Source organism: Hypomesus nipponensis, chromosome 9 (genome assembly GCF_054491055.1).
Source record: "Hypomesus nipponensis isolate SF chromosome 9, ASM5449105v1, whole genome shotgun sequence".
NCBI lineage: Eukaryota > Metazoa > Chordata > Actinopteri > Osmeriformes > Osmeridae > Hypomesus > Hypomesus nipponensis.
In genome coordinates, this window is record NC_140369.1 from 25358194 (window position 1) to 25375000 (window position 16807).

Sequence of the window (16807 nt, forward strand, 5' to 3'; positions counted from 1 at the left end):
GTTTCCTTGAGGGTTTAGGTTGGTTGAGGGACAGTTCTATGGGCTTATGTGAAGCCCTCTGTGACATGCTTGCGTGTAAAAAGGGCTATACAAATACATTTGATTTGATTTATTTTTGTTCCTTTTGCACACCGCTATGAGCCATGTGCAAGACATGAACAGACTGCAGAGAGATCCTCAGGCAGTTATGTATGTGTATGTGTGTACTCAGTATATGTATTTATTCATTTGTTTATGTAAAAATATGTATTCATTCATTTTTTCAATATGTTCACACTTTTATCCACAAAGACTCATAGTACAGTAGAGATATCCATCTATTTGAGTATGTGTGAATCCCCTAACTATCAAAGCCATCATCTTGGTGTTATGAGCACCTCATTTTACCACTTCTCCTAGGTGAGGACACAGGCCTGTCTAGAGGTGAGGGCGTAAAATGTGTATTGTGTATGTGTCATGCATGTCTTGAATGTTTGTGTGCGTGTGTAAATGTGTGACTTTTTGTACATACACCTAACGTTGACAAGATCCTGACAATGAGTGTGTACTAGTGTAATACTACAATCTTTGAAAAATCGGATAGAATTGTATCTATGCTGCATAATAAAGATGTCATACAATATTATTGAGTTATTGAGTTCAAAGTTGTAACTATGTAACAAGTTCAAATAAATTGTTATTCCATTCTGTCCAGCAGTTTAACATGCTTCAGACAACAGGCCCACATGCCCTTTGTGAAATGACTGAATAATGACTGATACTACTGCAGCTTGCTGGCTAATTTTGTTGATAGCTAACATTAGCTAGTGTTTGATACTGATTTATCAGGACTCTGGCATGTGTAGGGGGGTAAATATTGTCCAAACAACCAAAACTAATTCCCCTATGGTTTAAAGGAAGATGGGAAACTGAACAGTGTATTAGCATGAACCAAATAATGCCAATACCAATAGAATTCCAGGTATTTGACTCTATGGGTTAAATCAGAGCAAGAATGGTCAAAGTACGGTTAAGTGAAATACGTATTTAATAACTTTGCAAATGAATGAAATCAATTACAAGGCAAACATGTTACAATATGAAAGTTTTCAATCTTACCTACTCTACCATGATCATTGTAAATCAGAGAGAAAGCAAGAGGTGAGGAAGGAGTAGGACAGTAGGACAAGGGAGAACTGAGGAGAAGGTCTCAGGAGACGAAGAATCCAAAGAACAATGCATTACAATTCCCTTTATACACAAGAACAACCAATCAGACCACATCTTGAATGGGGTGTGAGAGCCATCAAGTTGAGACCGTCCAGAAACTCCAGACTTTAGCATATGAGAGGTGGGGGCAGGTTTGACACCCAGCCTTACACATGGAACAGAGATCCATCTTTTTGTGTCACTAATCGAGTACATCTGGAGAACTGCGTAATGGGGATGTATTATGAAGCAAGCAGTTGAATGGAATTTTGAGTACATTAAGCTTTAATGATCACCAAAGCCACAAGAAGAACCATATAAATCATTATGCTCATTTTAAAAACTATCAGTTCTGGAACAAGATATTAGTAACAGGATCACTTGAGGATATTTGAAGTCTCTGGATACTGTTGTTTACATTTCTACACAATAGGTGTGTTTATCCATATGAACCAAACTGGAACAGAAGCCCAGCATGATTATGACTGTTCTAATTAAGGATGTGTTGGAAGAAAAAAAATAAAGGGTGCGTAATGATTAAATAATTAAGCTGCAGGGTTTTCCAGCAGGGCTGCCTCTGTGTTAGAGCAGTGCTCAGGGCTCAGTGCAGTCGTAGATGACATCATTGTTCAGGATGAGCCACAGATGGCCCAGATCATAGGACACATGTTTCACCTGTCCGCTGTAGAGGAATGTGGGTCCAGCCGGTACCTTCAGGTTGACAGGCAGACGTGGAATCCCTGAAATGGAGACATTTCACTTCTATTCATGAAGGAATCATTTACAGCTGAGAGAAATTTATCACTTTTATGAAATTATGAAAAAAATACAGGAGCTTGTGAAGACAAAACCTGCGGAACACGTCTCCTGCAGAATTCACTCCATAGACAGATCTGTCACTTCCCACCTCGATCATAGACAGGCTTCCTGGAACCTTCTGCCAGGTACCGTCCCGCTCACAATTAAAGGAGTTCACCCCCTGGAGGACCCAACAGTCTGAGAAGCAAAATCAGTTCATTTATTGATGATAGTCATTGTTCCACAGACAACAGAGCCCAGCCCAGCCCAGCCTTACCTTCCTCACAAAGATTTGATCACCACTGTTAACACCCCAGCAGCTATAAGGACCACAGCTGAAGTACTTCAGGCTGCCAGGAATTTGGCGCCAGTTCAAAGCACTATTACTTCCACTGTAGCCAACTGTGTTCTCCTTTGGAAGACAGAAGGGGGCATCGACATGATTGGCTCCCGCCACAAACTGGTCTCCACCAGCATCAATCTGCTTCAAGAGACCTGATCCAAAACTAAAACAGGAACTTATGGTTTCTCAAGATCCCATCTGGAAAAGGTCTGTAAAAAACCTATAAGAATGACACTATTCATGTACAACACATCTGTGGGAAAGAGCTTGCACATAAAGCACATTTCACACAGAAAAAGGTCCTTCAACATCCAGGTAGGTCATAGATAAAACAAGATTTTTTTATGTTACCTTATATGAAAGGGGTCATAATTCTGTATGTTAACCCACCGTTATTGTATGTACTATATCAAAATTAACATATGAAATTCACAATCTTACTCCACATGGGTTGACATCATGATAAAGACACACATTATTTCAAAAATATAAAACGTCTGTTAAATCATACCAGCACATTCCTATGAATTCATACAACCACACACTGAGGTTATAGACATATTGCACTTTAATCTGTCTAAAAATGACTACAAGCAAACCTTGTCTATTGGGGGCCCACAGTGCCATATATTATTATTGGTGTAGTTATTCTTACCAGGTACGTTCACCCAGTCGGTCCCAATTAGTTTAAAGATGAGATTCTCTCTGTTGGCTCCCCAGACTCCTGCAGGTCCTACATGCTTCAGTTTGCCTGGCAACTGTGTCCATGACGATCCATACCTTGTGAAGATGCTGTCGTCTTTGTTGACCCCCATCACTTGTCCAACACCTACATCAATCTGGACCAGGGCACCAGAGAGATGTGTACGTCTAAATGCTGCATGACAAACAAACAAACAAACACTTGGGTTGGTGGGGTTTGTCAGACAGAGCAGGGAAAGATGGAAAACATGCACAGGACTGATTAACAGTCAGACAAACTTACCCACACATGAAGTCAGCAACACACAGTGCAGGGTAAAGAGGAGTGTTGCAATACAGAGAGGCATGGCTCACTCAGTGACTAACTGACAAGTGAGTCTGTAGGAGGACAGAGGAGCAGATTTATACCAACCAACGGCCGTCACAACTATGTCAGAAAGGGAGTAAAACTATGTGGAAAGTAGAGGCCTCACCACCACACCTCAAGTACTTTATTTGAATCAGGTGTGTTGGAGCAGCGAAATATCAAAACATGCAGGGCACGGGGTCCCGTGGACCAGGATTGAGAACCACTGTGTATAGCATACAGATGACCCTGCCCCCTTCCCCCGCAACAAAGTTTAGACATCTTTTACACATGCAGATGTCATGTGCTGTTGTAAACAATGCTACTAGTGGAAGCGGCAAGGTTTTCAGTGCTCACTGAGAGGGTGATCGACCAATGACAATCAGAGCTCGCGCAAGAAGGTGAAACGTGAGGGAGATACCCTTTCAAAAACTTGTAAGGGTGTAAAAACTAGTTTGTGAAGGACCCAGAGAAACACAAATATCCACCAACGCAAAATTAACGCATTTTTTAGGTCTCAAAAAGAGGACAGGTAAAAGAGGACGTCTGGTCACCCTAGGTACAGGTCAATGGTTAAAAGAAAAAGGTGATACAAATAAACTGCAACCAAAACTAAGCGCTCTCTCTCTCTAAGACCTTCGTTTCAAGCTTCGTGTCGTCCGTCCGTTTCTCGTCCGTCCGTCCGTAACTTGCTGCTGTTTCCCACTTCCCTCCTCTGTCCCAAATCCGCCCTTAAAAACCATCCTGAGCTGGGGGTGTGGTCCAAGTACTCAGGTGTTGTCCATTCAGCTGATCCCTAGTCTAATTCAACAAAATAAACTCTACACGGCAAAATATGTGCCCAAACACAATACAAAACACACTAATCACAGCAATTAAATCAAGTGTAAAACATAACTAAATAACAGTACATGTTACTGTTAATGTACATTAGGAATCAGTCAATTGTCAACAGCTCCCATGAATGTCCCACTTTGACACACGTGTTATTTGAGTATTAGGTTACTTACATAAACACGCACAATGTACTTCCACACTATTCCTGTTGCTCACTAGCCTGCACTCTCTTCATGCAATGCATTTCATGATGCCGGAGAAGCACTCATCTTGCCAGTGCATTGTTTATGGACATTTAGCTTTCATATGACTCAAAGCTGTAGGCTAATGCTTGGACGATATCACCTCCTAGTGGAAATAACTGAGCAAAGAAAAGCAAATGAAACCAAAAGGCTGCATGTTGTAAACGGGATCTTTCACTTTTGGTGTGGTTTGGAGGATAGATGTTCTTCAACTTCAGTGAAACAATTTCTTGGACTTTCTGAGGATCCATATTTGTTCTTTGTTTAACTTGTTTAAATACTAGCAACCATAAACCGACTCCGTTGCTACTGAGAAAAGAACCTTTCACCTGCCCTATTTATACTCGCTCAACTGTGCTGTACAGTACTGTGTGACATGACTTGAATTGATGGATTGACTCCTATGATAAGTGGTATGATATAGAAACGTGGGCACACACATGATCCTACTTCTGATAAACATGGCATGGTAACCCTAACAGGTAACCAGCTGTTTTGGATGAACCCCAAACCAAGCAACCTCCAAAATGACCTGAATGTTAGAAGTAATAACTGTTTATAGTACTTCACACCAACATGTGTAGTGCTTCACATAATAAAGACAATATGAGGGCATTACATGAGTGTTGTGTGTTTGTTTGACATAATATACAAATGTATGTATCATAGAAACCTCACAAAGTTACGTGGACGCTGGTCACAAATACATTTGACACCTTCAGTACTGTTATTTGGGAAGAATATTTCTACATATACAGACTACAACGTGATGAGTAGCCTACATTCAGGTAGTGTCTACGGCAACTAGTTGATTCAGAAGAACCAAAACAACATGTTGCCTGAAGAGCAACGTAGTTAATAGATTTGTGACTGAATTCCTAATATTCCTATGTGCTTCAGTAGCTTGCGATGTAATGCAATGGTTTCCAACTATGGATGTGTATTTGCTCGTGGGATCGAATCCCACTCGAATCTTTTATTTTCTTAGCTTCCATTTATTATGGTGTGAATGGCTGTAATGTAGTGATCACTACATTTGTTCAGAATATAAATTTATGAAATGAATTGATTTCAAAAGATATAGCGAAGAAACACTCAGCCATCGGCTACATGAAATCGCATTGGAAACGAATGTTTCCATGTTGTGTTACACGTATTTTGATCGTATTGTCTGGGATAACAGCGACGTTCTTAGTATGAATTTTTAATATGTGGTGTCAGAAGGAGTTTTGATGTCGGGGTAAATACGGCTATTGCCTCGGAACAAACCCTTAGTACGTTATTAGTAGCCTACATTCGGGTAGTGTCTATGGTAACCAGTTGTTCCAGAAGAAACCATATCAAGATGTTACCTGAAGGCCAAAGTGGTTATTAACTAGGCCAAGGTGGTCACACCACCGAAAGAAAGTCAGCCAGCTTGCCACATGACCCCTCACAGTGGATCACATGACCCCTCACAGTGGATCACATGACCCCTCCCAGTGGATCACATGACCCTCAAGGTGGATCACATGACCCCTCCCAGTGGATCACATGACCCCTCCCAGTGGATCACATGACCCCTCCCAGTGGATCACATGACCCTCACAGTGGATCACATGACCCCTCCCAGTGGATCACATGACCCCTCCCAGTGGATCACATGACCCCTCACAGTGGATCACATGACCCCTCCCAGTGGATCACATAATCCCTCACAGTGGATCACATGACCCTCACAGTGGATCACATGACCCTCACAGTGGATCACATGACCCTCACAGTGGATCACATGACCCCTCCCAGTGGATCACATGACCCCTCCCAGTGGATCCCATGCGTGTGCTCTGTCCAGTGTGGATGACAGCCTCAGACAGACCTCTGTGTTCTAACAGGTCCCTCTCAGTAGCCAAGCCATGAGAGGACCTCCCATCACAGGTGGGCTCTTCACCGTGCCTCCGGCTTGGGAGAGCATCCTTCCACTGAGGGAGAGGCCTCGTCCATCCACCCCCAACGGTGGTTCATCCCCGTGACATCAGGTCTGCTCCTTTGTTGAGCAGGTCTGGGATATGCAGGGCTCTCAGGGAGGTGAGACAAGACAGGTACCCGAACGACCTCCTAGTGAAGTTACTAAACCATGTGACTGGTTCCTGTGTGTGTGTGACCCTGCCCATCTCCCCCTGGCCTCCTCCAAGTAGATGGAGCCCAGGTGCAGGTAGATGGGATGTGTGTCTGAGGCGTCCACCACTAAGTCCAGGGTCCTCTCATAGCCCTCCTGAGCCTTCCTGTTCTCCCCAGTCTGGTAGTGCTGGTGACCGTCTAGAGCCACACGTCTGGGTCCTGCAGAGAGGGGAACCATCAGGAGAGAGATTACACATCAACATCTGATTGATCTGGTTAACACATGTGTGGTGTGCTTGCAGGTACTGAATGGACATCTCCCTACAATCTCTGCTGAGTCTAGGCTCACTTCAAATGATTCTTTTTCATTTCTAAAACAAAGAGCCCATCATGATGTGTCAGTAGCTGCTCCTGGTCTGTAGGTTGTTTGAGGCTCCTGGAAGCTGTGGTTGAGCGCCTCCTGCAGGCTGAGCTGGGCACTGCTGTACTCTGCCCTCAGCAGCTGCAGCCTGGCCATGGCCCCCCTCTGGACACAGCAGTTCCTGGACCAGAGCCTGCTGAGACATCTGCACACACACACACACACACACACACAGTATATACACACACATACACACATACACACACAGGATATACACACACACACACACACACACACACTCACACACCCTCACACACACACATACACACTCACACACCCTCACACACACACACACACACACACTCACACACCCTCACACACACACATACAGTACACTGTTCCATCAGCAGACATCATGTCTCTAGTTCTGGTCTGGATGATGTCTGTGTTTTGTTTGTTCACTCCCTTCCTCTCACTCAATCTCTCAGGTCCCAATTTGCCGTCTGATTGGTCCATTCCGGTCCCCTCCCAGGTCCAATCAACCGTCAGTCTCCACTATCCCAACCATCAGCACAACCTGCCTCCCATAAAAGCTGCTTCTTTCTTCAGCCCCAGGAGAGGGAACTGATCCATGAAGTGGATACAGCTGTTTGTATGAGGACTGTGTTTTGTGTTGACTTTGTTTGTACTTGGTAGGAAAATGTCCATAGTTTCTTTTTGTTTTTTAATGTCTATACCCTGTGTAGAGCTTTGTGTTTGTTTGTTTCCACCTTGTGGCAGCCCAGGAGTGCAGCACCATGGACAGCGTCCCAGTAGGCACCACAGGCAGCACTCCAGTCAGCACCATGGACAGCAGCACCAGCAAGACCTGGGTCAGGTGATCAGAGGCAGGTATGTCCCACGGGAGACCACCAGCTGCCCAGGTGAGGCTCATGAGTGGAATGGAGGGGTCCAGCCCTGCTGGAGGAGGATGGATAGAAGAGAGGAGGAGCTGGACTCCAACACATGCAGACGCTCACAGTATAACCAACTCCTACTGTGGGGGTTTGTTCAGTGAGAAGACTCTGGGGCAGCAGCTGTGGTTCCTCCACACAGCAATACGGCAAGGAGGCGGTGCAGGTTAGAGTCCCTTCAGATCAGGACGCTCCTGATGGAGGTGAGGGAGCAGGACGCTCCTGATGGAGGTGAGGGAGCAGGATGCTACTGATGGAGGTGAGAGGGGCTGGGAGTGAGGGTGGGGGAGGAGAGATGGGGTGGGAGGGGCTGGGAGTGAGGGTGGGGGAGGAGAGATGGGGTGGGAGGGGCTGGGAGTGAGGGTGGGGGAGGAGAGATGGGGTGGGAGGGGCTGGGAGTGAGGGTGGGGTCTCCCAGTCCGTAACGTGGTCCGCCAGGATGGCGTCGTCGCTGGCCCCCGTGAGATCAGGGTGGGCGGTAATGGAGTGCTGGGAGGTGGAGGCGGCCGTAGGGAGGTGTGATGACGTGGGGGGAGGAGCGGTGGATGGGGCCTGGGAAGTCACCGCTGTGGAGGCAGGGGGACTGCATTCCATATCTGACTCCCGGGGGGATTAGGGTGTGAGTGGTACTTTAGATAAACATTTTAAAAGGAACGAGAGAGAGAGAGAGACAGAGAGAGAGACAGAGAGAGAGAGAGAGAGAGAGGGGGGGGGGAGGGAGAGGGAGAGAAAGAGAGGGAGAGAGCAAAAGAAAGAAAGAAAAATATTTGAAAAATAAAAAGATAGAGAAAGCACATTTTTTAAAGAAGTATGAAGGGAGGAGGGGTGATGGTGTGAACACCTCCATGTTGCTGGCGTTAACCATGTGTCCCTGGGCTGGGGGGGCAGAAAGGAGGGTCAGACATGGTGCTGCTCCTTGTCCACCATGGAGAGATGTCACCAGAGAGGAGGGTCAGACATGGTGCTGCTCCTTGTCCACCATGGAGAGATGTCACCAGAGAGGAGGGTCAGACATGGTGCTGCTCCTTGTCCACCATGGAGAGATGTCACCAGAGAGGAGGGTCAGACATGGTGCTGCTCCTTGTCCACCATGGAGAGATGTCACCAGAGAGGAGGGTCAGACATGGTGCTGCTCCTTGTCCACCATGGAGAGATGTCATCCAGAGAGGAGGGTCAGACATGGTGCTGCTCCTTGTCCACCATGGAGAGATGTCATCCAGGTCCTCAGAGAAGAGAGAGGCCCTTGACACCACAAAATGAGACTTAACCACCACAGCAGATTGGAGTCTCCTAAGATCATGAGTTAGACAGCAACGTGTTATGAATATGACGCATTTCACGAAAAATAATATACCATTTTAATTCATCTCCTTGCTCATTTTGTTATCGTTATTTAAAATCTAACTTCTTCTTGTGCAACTCAACAATTACTATCCAGAAACCCATTGTGAAATAACGCCCAGATCCCAGATTAATGAAACGTCAAATTAAATGAGATAGAGAGAGAGAGAGAGAGAGAGAGAAAGAGAGAGAAAGAGAGAGAGAGAGAGAGAGAGAGAGAGAGAGAGAGAGAAAGAGCGAGAGAGAGAGAGAGAGAGAGACCAGATGACAGGCAACAGGCAGGCCCCCTCAGCAGACTGCAGTGAAATATGAGCTGGTGAAACGTGTGTGGCGGCTGGCCCCGGGGTGACCCTGCACAGAGGCCCACCTCCCAGCCAATCAAATGCCTCTGATAATGCAGGCTGAATGAAGCATTGAGCCGGACAGCTTTAGAAACATCCTCCATATCTGCACATTAGGGTCCAGGTTCTAGTGCTCACCCATGACTGAGAGATCCCACCGAGCGGAGATCATGTACAGTCCTCACAGTGTGGAGATCATGTACAGTCCTCACAGTGTGAGATCATGTACAGTCCTCACAGTGTGGAGATCATGTACAGTCCTCACAGGGTGGAGATCATGTACAGTCCTCACAGTGTGGAGATCATGTACAGTCCTCACAGTGTGGAGATCATGTACAGTCCTCACAGTGTGGAGATCATGTACAGTCCTCACAGTGTGAAGATCATGTACAGTCCTCACAGGGTGGAGATCATGTACAGTCCTCACAGTGTGGAGATCATGTACAGTCCTCACAGTGTGGAGATCATGTACAGTCCTCACAGTGTGGAGATCATGTACAGTCCTCACAGTGTGAAGATCATGTACAGTCCTCACAGGGTGGAGATCATGTACAGTCCTCACAGTGTGGAGATCATGTACAGTCCTCACAGTGTGGAGATCATGTACAGTCCTCACAGTGTGGAGATCATGTACAGTCCTCACAGTGTGGAGATCATGTACAGTCCTCACAGTGTGGAGATCATGTACAGGCCTCACAGTGTGGAGATCATGTACAGGCCTCACAGTGTGCACAGGCATCCTCTCTCAAGCATACACCCTCATGTGTGTACACACGCACTGTGTAAACACACACACACACACACATTCACACATTCACACATTCACCCATCTCTGTCTCCTGCTCAGCCAGCGTTGCTTCCTGCGCTGAGCCCGTCTCTCTCCTCGGTACATGATCTTATCTGATTACTATGAGCGGCCCTGTGCACACTGGCTGGAGACACTGCAGTGTAAAATAACATGAGCCTTGCCACCACACACACCACAGTCTCTGGTCACATCAAACCTCCATACATAGTGACTCTACTGCACAGCCATATCAGTGCTGTGGCTCCGTACAGAGTGACTCTACTGCACAGCCGTATCAGTGCTGTGGTTCCGTACAGAGTGACTCTACTGCACAGCCATATCAGTGCTGTGACTCCGTACAGAGTGACTCTACTGCACAGCCGTATCAGTGCTGTGGTTCCGTACAGAGTGACTCTACTGCACAGCCATATCAGTGCTGTGGCTCCATACAGAGTGACTACTGCACAGCCATATCAGTGCTGTGGCTCCGTACAGAGTGACTCTACTGCACAGCCATATTTCAATCAGGAGAGATCTGGTTAAGTGAAAGATATTTATTACAGAATAATAAATGTACTACAATGTTTGGAGCTTGGACCCCGCGGGGAATTATATAAATCAACGGGCGCCTGCCCAATGCCCCAAAAAGAATCCCCAAAAGTAAAAGGGTAGGAAGGTAGAGACCAAACGAAAACATACTCACCAACAGGAGGAATCATGAAACCGCTGGGGAATAAGCAACACAAACACAACACGGAGAGCTGCCGACCTGGGTGCGTAGCCCCGATCGGAGCGACTGCGATCAATACGAGAGTAGCTATACAGAATGACCTAGGCTAGAGCATACATGCCTGGGCCGGATCCTTAAAGAGATGGCAAAGCACAGACAGGTGATAGCCTTTGCCGGCTCTGCAAAATCAAAAGCCACTTGCCGGACATCACGTTTTGTGAAGGGAAACCCCCTCTGCGCCAATGTGTTGAGGGTGGCAGCAAGCTCCCTTTCCGCCTCCTGTGGAAGGTAGGGCTTCCGCCCTGACACATGTTCACTGCCAGTCACCTTTCCACTGATGCGTCTTTGCAGTGTGGATTGCGGCACACCCCATGCTCTTGATAAGAGGTGCACACTCACTGTAATTCCTTTCTTCTCTCCCTTCATGTATTCATCAAAGGCCCCCTTCATCCTCTCCTCTTTCCACAGATTGTAATTGTTTGGCCTTCCTTTCCATCCCTGTTTTATCTTTGTATCCTTTTCTCTCTGGTCCTTGCTCCTACTCTCTTTTCTCTCTCTTTCCTTCTCCCTCTCTCCTCTCCTCTCGCTTCCTTCTCCTTCACCATACTCACTGTACATAAAATATCTACTACCATTATTACTGTTGGGGGGGTCATGGTGTGACACACACACAAACACACACACACACACACACACACACACACACTCCAACACATGTGTATGTGTGTTTGTGAGTGACACAGATGATGGCCCATTTTATCTGAAACCATGTTGCTCATTTTACCTCAGTGGGTTCAGGTAAATTGGACCACCAAGAAAAACATAACTTTTTCAAAAAATATGTTCATATACCAAACTAACAACATTATTTGTGATTGATGCCATCAAGACAGATATGCATAGTTTTTTTATGTGCATGTAAAAAAAAAAAAAAAAAGTTCATCCTTAGAATAGTTTAATTAGATTTGGTATGCCAGGCTACTTACCCTGCAGCTTTCTGGTTTCTTCTCGCTAAACTGCTTAGCGAGCTACGATGAATACCCCCCAGGTCCTAAATGTAGTGTTTACAGTGTATGTATGCATGCGTGTGTGTGTGTCCATATGTGTGTGTGTGTGTGTGTGTCTACGGCCACTGGATCACTAACAAACACACAGCTAGTCTTCTATCATCCTATATAAAACATCTTAATTTATCCTTATTTAGTCAGTAAGACACTATTTAGTTCATCACATTCAGTGGGACTGAGATCAAAGACAGGATTGTTGTTTGTCAACAATTAAAACCCAGCCCAGCCCAGCCCAGCCCTCCCTTCCTTCCTTCCTTCCTTCCTTCCTTCCTTCCTTCCTTCCTTCCTTCCTTCCTTCCTTCCTTCCTTCCTTCCTTCCTTCCTTCCTTCCTTCCTTCCTTCCTTCCTTCCTTCCTTCCTTCATTCCTTCATTCCTTCATTCCTTCATTCCTTCCCTCCCTCCCCTCCCGTCCCGTCCCTCCCTCCCTCCCTCCTGCTTTGAAGCCCAGTCATATTATTGGTCCTAAATGTAGCTTCTATAGTGTATGTATGCATGCATGCGTGTGTGTGTGTGTCCTTATGTGTGTGTGTGTGTGTGTGTGTGTGTCTTGGTCCACTGGATAACTAAAAAAAACACACAGCTTGTCTTCTATCATCCTATATAAAACATATTTATTTAGTGGGACTGAGATCAAAGACAGGATTGTTGTTTGTCAACAATTAAAACCCTCCCTCCCTCCCCTCCCCCCCATCCCTCCCTCCCTCCCTCCCTCCCTCCCTCCCTCCCTCTCTCCCTCCCTCCCTCCCTCCCTCCCTCCCTCCCTCCCTCCCTCCCTCCCTCCCTCCCTCCCTCCCTCCCTCCCCCCTCCCTCCCTCCCTCCCTCCCTCCCTCCCTCCCTCGCTCCTTCCCCTCCCTCCCTCCCTCCTGCTTTGAAGCCCAGTCATATTATTGGTCCTAAATGTAGTTTTTATAGTGTATGTTTGCATGCATGTGTGTGTGTGTGTGTCCATGTGTGTGTGTGTGTGTGTGTGTGTGTGTCTAGGTCCACTGGGTCACCAACAAACACACAGCTTGTCTTCTATCATCCTATATAAAACATCTTTATTTCACCTTATTTAGTCAGTAAGACACTATTTAGTTCATCACATTCAGTGGGACTGAGTTCAAAGACAGGATTGTTGTTTGTCAACAATTAAAACCCAGCCTTCCCCTCCCCTCCCCTCCCCTCCCCTCCCCTCCCCTCCCCTCCCCTCCCCTCCCCTCCCCTCCCCTCCCCTCCCCTCCCCTCCCCTCCCCTCCCCTCCCCTCCCCTCCCCTCCCCTCCCCTCCCCTCCCCTCCCCTCCCCTCCCCCCACCCCTCCCTCCCTCCCTCCCTCCTGCTTTGAAGCCCAGTCATATTATTGGTCCTAAATGTAGTTTTTATAGTGTATGTTTGCATGCATGTGTGTGTGTGTGTGTGTGTCCATGTGTATGTGTGTGTGTGTGTGTGTGTCTAGGTTCACTGGGTCACCAACAAACACACAGCTAGTCTTCTATCATCCTATATAAAACATCTTAATTTATCCTTATTTAGTCAGTTAGACACTATTTAGTTCATCACATTCAGTGGGACTGAGATCAAAGACAGGATTGTTGTTTGTCAACACTTAAAACCCTCCCTCCCCTCCCTCCCTCCCTCCCTCCCTCCCTCCCTCCCTCCCTCCCTCCCTCCCTCCCTCCCTCCCTCCCTCCCTCCCTCCCTCCCTCCCTCCCTCCCTCCCTCCCTCCCTCCCTCCCTCCCTCCCTCCCTCCCTCCCTCGCTCCTTCCCCTCCCTCCCTCCCTCCTGCTTTGAAGCCCAGTCATATTATTGGTCCTAAATGTTGTTTTTATAGTGTATGTTTGCATGCATGTGTGTGTGTGTGTGTCCATGTGTGTGTGTGTGTGTGTGTGTGTCTAGGTCCACTGGGTCACCAACAAACACACAGCTTGTCTTCTATCATCCTATATAAAACATCTGTATTTCACCTTATTTAGTCAGTAAGACACTATTTATTTCATCACATTCAGTGGGACTGAGTTCAAAGACAGGAATGTTGATTGTCAACAATTAAAACCCTCCCTCCCTCCCTCCCCTCCCTCCCTCACCCTCCCCCCCTCCCTCCCTCACTCCCTCCCTCCCTCACTCCTTCCCCTCCCTCCCTCCCTCCTGCTTTGAAGCCCAGTCATATTATTGGTCCTAAATGTAGCTTCTATAGTGTATGTATGCATGCATGTGTGTGTGTGTCCATGTGTGTGTGTGTGTGTGTGTGTGTGTGTGTGTCTAGGTCCACTGGGTCACCAACAAACACACAGCTTGTCTTCTATCATCCTATATAAAACATCTTTATTTCACCTTATTTAGTCAGTAAGACACTATTTAGTTCATCACATTCAGTGGGACTGAGTTCAAAGACAGGATTGTAGTTTGTCAACAATTAAAACCCAGTCCTCCCTCCCTCCCCTCCCTCCCTCACCCTCCCCCCCTCCCTCCCTCACTCCCTCCCTCCCTCCCTCACTCCTTCCCCTCCCTCCCTCCCTCCTGCTTTGAAGCCCAGTCATATTATTGGTCCTAAATGTAGCTTCTATAGTGTATGTATGCATGCATGTGTGTGTGTGTCCATGTGTGTGTGTGTGTGTGTGTGTGTGTGTGTGTGTGTGTGTGTCTAGGTCCACTGGGTCACCAACAAACACACAGCTTGTCTTCTATCATCCTATATAAAACATCTTTATTTCACCTTATTTAGTCAGTAAGACACTATTTAGTTCATCACATTCAGTGGGACTGAGTTCAAAGACAGGATTGTTGTTTGTCAACAATTAAAACCCAGTCCTCCCCTCCCCTCCCCTCCCCTCCCCTCCCCTCCCCTCCCCTCCCCTCCCCTCCCCTCCCCTCCCCTCCCCTCCCCTCCCCTCCCCTCCCCTCCCCTCCCCTCCCCTCCCCTCCCCTCCCCCCACCCCACCCCACCCCACCCCTCCCTCCCTCCCTCCCTCCCTCCCTCCCTCCTGCTTTGAAGCCCAGTCATATTATTGGTCCTAAATGTAGTTTTTATAGTGTATGTTTGCATGCATGTGTGTGTGTGTGTGTCCATGTGTGTGTGTGTGTGTGTGTGTGTGTGTCTAGGTCCACTGGGTCACCAACAAACACACAGCTTGTCTTCTATCATCCTATATAAAACATCTTTATTTCACCTTATTTAGTCAGTAAGACACTATTTAGTTCATCACATTCAGTGGGACTGAGATCAAAGACAGGATTGTTGTTTGTCAACAATTAAAACCCAGCCCAGCCCAGCCCAGCCCAGCCCTCCCTTCCTTCCTTCCTTCCTTCCTTCCTTCCTTCCTTCCTTCCTCACCCTCCCCCCCTCCCTCCCTCACTCCCTCCCTCCCTCACTCCTTCCCCTCCCTCCCTCCCTCCTGCTTTGAAGCCCAGTCATATTATTGGTCCTAAATGTAGTTTTTATAGTGTATGTTTGCATGCATGTGTGTGTGTGTGTGTGTGTCCATGTGTGTGTGTGTGTGTGTGTGTGTGTGTGTGTGTGTCTAGGTCCACTGGGTCACCAACAAACACACAGCTTGTCTTCTATCATCCTATATAAAACATCTTTATTTCACCTTATTTAGTCAGTAAGACACTATTTAGTTCATCACATTCAGTGGGACTGAGTTCAAAGACAGGATTGTTGTTTGTCAACAATTAACCCGTTAAGGAGAAGCATCACACGTGATTCTGAACATTTCAACAGACTATTTTCCGATAGACAAAAACTAGATGACAAACACTATAGTTTGGCTTCAAAATGTACAATTAGGAGGCTAACAAGTAACACTAGCAGGTAGTAGCATTGTGCTTGGTTGCTAGGTAACGGAAGCTAACTAAAGCTAGCTAGCTTCTGTTTTGGAAAAATAACTTACTCTGGTGAGTCGGTAATATTTAGAGATATTAATAATATTTAATATTAGTAATATGTACAAACTAAAGGTTCAAACAAAACAAACATTCTACACACACCAATATTTACAAAAACTCTGGGATATCAATTCCAACTGTCTACAGTTCAATCTTCACTGACATCTATGTGAGCACAGTGTGTGAGAGTGTGTGTGGGCTATTCTACCTGACACAGGGACACTGAGGAGTTATAAACCCAGAACCCAGGATAGAGGGGCTCAGTGAATGTGCTGTGGAATGTGTGCAGGTGGGTCAGTGTGTCAGAGGAGACTGTGTAGAAGGACAGAGTGCCGGCCGGCCAGTCCAGATACACTCCTACTCTGTGGGAGCTGGAGGGGGGGGCAGGTATGGCAGTGCTCTTATCATTGTGACAGGCAGAGTAACTGTTATAATCACACTCCAGACTCCAGGACTTGTTATTGTATCCAAGCACACAGTCATCACCCTCTCCTCTCCTGATGATTCCTTTATATGTCACTGCTATAGAAACCCCACTTCCTCCACTCCACTCTGCCTCCCAGTAACAGCGCCCAGACAGACCCTCTCTACACAGCACCTGTGGACAGTACTCAAATCTCTCTGGGTGATCAGGATACGGCTGCTGCTCTCTCCTTGTCACCTTTCTGTTCTCCTCAGACAGAGAGAGGTTTCTGTGTGCTGTGTTTGGGTCCAGTGTGAGCTCACAGGCATCTGATGGGGGAGACCAAGACACAATATATTACTGATCATCATCATTCACATTAGAATGTCTCCCTCTTCCTG

At 46.8% G+C, this 16807-nt stretch overlaps 2 protein-coding genes and 1 long non-coding RNA gene across 6 annotated transcripts in view; all 3 read right to left on the minus strand.

Moving 5' to 3' along the window:
* LOC146273964 (NACHT, LRR and PYD domains-containing protein 3-like) overlaps positions 1-16807 on the minus strand; it is a 184679-nt gene that overhangs the window by 126715 nt on the left and 41157 nt on the right. The gene's annotated exons all lie outside the window — the stretch shown is intronic.
* Positions 1010-4080, minus strand: LOC146273971 (uncharacterized). 3 transcript variants are annotated; one of them, XR_014766531.1, is made up of 6 exons: positions 4014-4080; positions 3315-3409; positions 2985-3206; positions 2264-2481; positions 2040-2184; positions 1010-1928 (listed from the first exon to the last, which is right to left on the minus strand). It is a non-coding gene; the product is annotated as an uncharacterized LOC146273971 (long non-coding RNA). The 3 variants fall into 3 exon arrangements; XR_014766530.1 differs by having other exon boundaries at positions 2264-2492; XR_014766529.1 differs by having other exon boundaries at positions 2264-2549.
* The window catches only part of LOC146273972 (stonustoxin subunit beta-like), a 1257-nt gene continuing 474 nt past the window's right edge, over positions 16025-16807 (minus strand). Inside the window, exon 2 of the mRNA XM_084704516.1 lies at positions 16025-16735. Within this exon, the coding sequence (XP_084560642.1) occupies positions 16203-16735 (533 nt within the window). The 3' untranslated portion in view covers positions 16025-16202. The remainder of the gene's footprint in view (positions 16736-16807) is intronic.